Source organism: Coturnix japonica, chromosome 1 (assembly GCF_054131305.1).
Source record: "Coturnix japonica strain WE chromosome 1, WE-NBRP24, whole genome shotgun sequence".
NCBI lineage: Eukaryota > Metazoa > Chordata > Aves > Galliformes > Phasianidae > Coturnix > Coturnix japonica.
This window is the reverse complement of record NC_140663.1, coordinates 69771092-69775320: the sequence shown is the minus strand read 5'-3', so window position 1 is coordinate 69775320 and position 4229 is coordinate 69771092. Positions and strand designations below refer to the sequence as shown.

Sequence of the window (4229 nt, the reverse complement as noted above, 5' to 3'; positions counted from 1 at the left end):
ACCACCCCTCTTCTGATGGAGCCCAGGATGCCATTTGCTTTCCGAGCTGCAAGAGCGCACCGCTGGCTCACGTTAAGTTTCTCATCCATCAGGACCCCCAGGTCCTTCTCTGCTGAGCAATGTCTCCAGGGAAGGTTTGATCTGACATGTACTGTGCTTTAAAAGGCTGCATGCTGCAGTGTACAGAACTTACCAGAAAGCATCAGGCTGTGTAGGAATGAGCAAAAGGACGCTTGCTCCAAAGCCTGCGGTGCACTTGTGCAAAAGCCATGGGGTTGGCTGGGGCTCATCCAGGGCAGGACAGCCTGGCCTGCAGCCGCTCACATCAGCACGCAGCTGTTTGCTCACAAGGATGCTGTCAGGGGTCCAAACTTGGCACACTCTCTGTCCTTCCGTGTGTGTGGGGATGTGATGTTTAAGAGCAGTTTCACTTATTGAGATGCTTGGCACGACTTGGGGATTCTAATTGAGCAGAGTGATTAAAGAATACAACAAACTGATGCATGGGTTGCTTACCCTTACTGAAATGCCAGTGCACAGTGGGGTCCCAATGTAAGCACAGTCATGATAGTGCACTGTCAGACTCTGCGCTTGCTGTCGGGGCTGGGCACTCCTGGCTGTGGAGCAGTGTGTGGGTTGACAGCAGCTCAAAGCCCTTAGCTTGGATTTGTACCACCAAACCACGGAGTTCAGCTGGGTGTTTTGTTACCACAAGGCTGCTCTGGCTGGACGTGTTCTTGGCGGGAGCATCACCTAAACTAAGGCTGACTTTGCATTGCCTTCCATGTGAGTAGTAGTGAAGGTAAGTGAGTACCCAAAACCCGTTGGATACATGCATCATGGAATTAAGACCAATGAAGACCTCCAAGGTCATCAAGTCCATCCTCCCCCCCCAGCCCACTGCCCGCGTCCCTCAGTGCCACATCCCCACGGTTCTGGAGCACCTTCGTAGACACTGATTCCCCTAAAGCTGCCCAGCTCAGGAAAGGAAGAACAGAAGAAAACTGACAGTGGTATGATGGAATTCAGTTTTATTGGGATGGATTCAGATGAGTTGATGACTTTGTGTAGGGAACCTGCTTTGGCAGGGGGGTTGGACTCGATGATCTCTAGAGGTCCCTTCCAACCCCTACAATTCCGTGATGACTTTGGATAGGAAGCGGAGCTTGGACGCGGCTGCTCCTACGGCATTAGCGGGGCCGGCTGGTGATGCGCCGGGCCCGACGTGGTGCCCGGGAGCGGCTGCGCCCCTGGGCTGGCCCTCGCCGCCTGGACCGGCTCCTAAGGCGTCTTCGGGGCTGGCTGTCGGTGTCTGCAGCCCGACGATCGAGGGGCGAGCGGCTTCGAGTCCGCGCCCGCCCCGGCTGCCTGGAGAGCAGCTCAGGCACCTGGGAAGTGGGATCCGGCTCCGACGGTGCCTGGCTGGTGGTGTCGGAGCTGCTGCTCTGCTGTCCTGCGGAGCTTTGGGACGGCCCCGGTCCCTGCTGGCTGGCGGTGTTGGGGCCAGCGCTGTCCGAGTTGGTGCCGGAGGCTGTAAGGAAAGACAGGAAGGTGAGCGGGACAGATCTCCAGCCCCGTGGTGGGACGGGCTCCCATCCGTCGTGGTCCAAAGGGACTGGAGCGAGGCCTCGCCTGGCCCCAGCCCGGCAGCACGCGGCTGTTGGCCTCTTACCGGTGCCCTCTCCAGCACAGCTGGCGCACTCCCAGCTGGTGGTGCTGGGACTCAGGTTGGAGCACAGTCGGTGCGTGCCTTGTGCAGCGCAGGAGCTGCAGAGGAGCAGCTGCCAGGGCCTGTGGAAAGCAACGGGTTGTGGCCGTGAGGACAAAGTGCCCTGAGCCAGGGAGTGCCCGGCACAGCTCTGGTGCTCGGTCTGTGCTCCCGCAGCCTGTGGTGAGGCTGCGATGCCACGCAGAGCCCCAGAGGGCAGCTGAGGTCACTCACCCCTCTCCCTCTCTCTGCTCCCTGCCATGGGGGTGACGGCAGTCGCTGGCATCGCAGCGTCCGTGCCGAACTCCCAGTGCTGCGTAGGCACGGTTGCGCTCCCACTTGGGTTTCCTGCCAGAGAAGAGTGGGAATGTGATGAGCTCTGAGTGCCTCTAGACTAAGACTGAACAAAGCCAGCCCTGCAGCAAAGGGCCAGGCCTGACGGGGCAGTCCTTGGGCAGGCACAGCTCTTGTGCCCTCCCGTCTCGAGAGCTGGCTGAAAGACACCAACCTGACTGGGATGTAGATCCCCAAGTTGAGCATTTCCTGCACGAACCTCTCTCTGTCTCGGCAGAGAGGGCACTGGAAACAGCAAAGCCCAGCGCTCTTGGCCATTTTCTGCAGTAGAAACACAAGTAGCGCTGAGTGTGAGCCGGGCCTGGTGCTGCTGAGTGCCTGCGGTGCCCGTGGGGTGAGGGGAGGGCTCCTACCTGGATGCAGGCCCGGTGGAACCAGGCGTGCTGGCAGGCTGGGCACACCATGGTGACATATGACCTGCTGTCACCCATGGGCTCCAAGCAGATGATGCAGGTGGTGTCCTGCATCGGTGCTGTCTCCACTGGCTGGTGCGGGAGGTGCTCCCAGCAGAAGGACCTGAGGGAAGATGGAAGGGATGGGCAAGGTGAGAAGGGCTGCGAGGAGGGCAGAGGAACAGGAAGGAGCCCCAGGCCTTGGCTCTGGCTCTGTCAGGCTGCTGGGAGGCGTCACAGCGCGTTTCTCGCTGCTTTGGCTGGTGCTGACAGCAGGGGTTGGAGGCCCACAGGCGATATCTGGGAGCCCGTACCTGTGGTCTCCAAAGTGCTGGGTGACACATTGACCCTCTTGGGCGCAGGGGAAATGGAAGCTCCGCGTGCAGCCCGGCTCTGCGCAGGTGACGCTGGCCCCCATTTTGCCGCAGACGAAGCAAAGCTGGAAAGAGCAGAGCAGCCCCATCAGCTGCAGGCTCAGGGCCTACGCAGTGGGCCCCGCACCTCTGGGCAGGGCGCAGGATGCAGGCAGGGCTGGGTGGCACTGTGCAGAGCTGCCTGGTGAACAGGGCTGGTCTGCAAGAGCAGGAATTTCTCCTGGAGCTGGGAGGAGGGGCTGGGATTGCTTTCTTGGGACCAGGCTAAGCTCGCTGTGCCTCTCCTGGCACCAAGCTCCCTGTTCCGGTCCGGTGCTCACCTTCTGCGCTGCCACCCTCATCATGTCAATAAGATGTTCAATGTGGAAAAGCCCCCTGTTTTGGTTGTCTATGCCATGTTGACAAAGACCGTTGGCAAATCCCTGTACAGGAGGAAAGAGCGTGATTTTGTTAATGCAGAAAGGAGGGAACCGCTGGTTGGAGGAAGGTGTCAGGAGCCATGAGGGAACTCACCACACAATATGCATGGAAACACAGCCCATACATCTCGTATCTCTTGCCAAAGATGGATGGCTTGTCATCCACTCGGCCACAGAGCACGCATGCTGGAGAGGAGAGAGTAACAGTTGTGAGTGTCTTGTGGGGCCAGGTGCCCCCGGGGGCTGTCCCAGGGGCTGCTCTGTGCCAGCTGTGCCAGCTGAGGGGCAGGGCCGGAGGCCGTGGAGGGGAAGGGGCACTGTAGGCCTAGCAGTGCCAGTGGGCAGCCACAGCCGAACCGCAGCCCCCCTGGCCAAGGAGCAGAGGGGCCCTGCCTGCGGCAGATGGGAGCCCCTGCATGCCCCCACCTCCTTTCTCCGCTACAGGCAGACCCCCAGCACCCCTCTGCCCGGCGGCGGGGAGCTGCGTGCAGGGATACTCTGCTCTCACCTAGCTCAGTCGAGCCAGCGGCCTCCTGTGTCCCCTCAGACATCGTGTGCATCAACGGTGAGCACTCGCAGAGTCTCTGTCCCAGCAAAACCAGGCTTTGTCCTCTGTGTGCCAACCTATGGGAGAAGCAGGATGAGGATGAGTTGGCAGCTCAGGCCACCAAGCGCTGGGGAATCCTCCTCCCTCCCTCAGCAGCCTCAGGCAGCCCCTTCCTCCCTGCTCACCTCACAAGTCGCACTGAGCTGGGCCTGAGCCCTGCAGCCTCAGCTCTGTTCCACAGCCTGCAAGTCACAATGGCCGTTCCGTGCCACCCTCTGTGTTGCCATCACACCTCACAGGGCTGAGGGCACCCAAGCAGGAGGGCGGCGGCTCTTGCCGGACGCAGCCCTTCTGGAACCCGGTGTGTTGGTGCTGCCGAAGGCACTGGGTGGCACATCCACCCTCCTGGCCCCACCTGAATACTACGGGGCCTGT

General features: G+C 60.6%; 1 protein-coding gene across 1 annotated transcript; it reads right to left on the bottom strand.

Annotated features, from left to right (window-relative positions):
- Positions 1 to 1190: 1190 nt before the first annotated feature.
- Positions 1191 to 2934, bottom strand: LOC146762509 (E3 ubiquitin-protein ligase PHF7-like). The gene is made up of 6 exons (XM_085525518.1): positions 2769 to 2934; positions 2416 to 2578; positions 2217 to 2323; positions 1943 to 2056; positions 1673 to 1791; positions 1191 to 1531 (listed from the first exon to the last, which is right to left on the bottom strand). Exons 1-6 carry the CDS (start codon positions 2915 to 2917, stop codon positions 1191 to 1193), a joined length of 993 nt encoding a protein of 330 aa, XP_085381644.1. The 5' UTR covers positions 2918 to 2934.
- Between the last annotated feature and the right edge of the window lie 1295 nt (positions 2935 to 4229).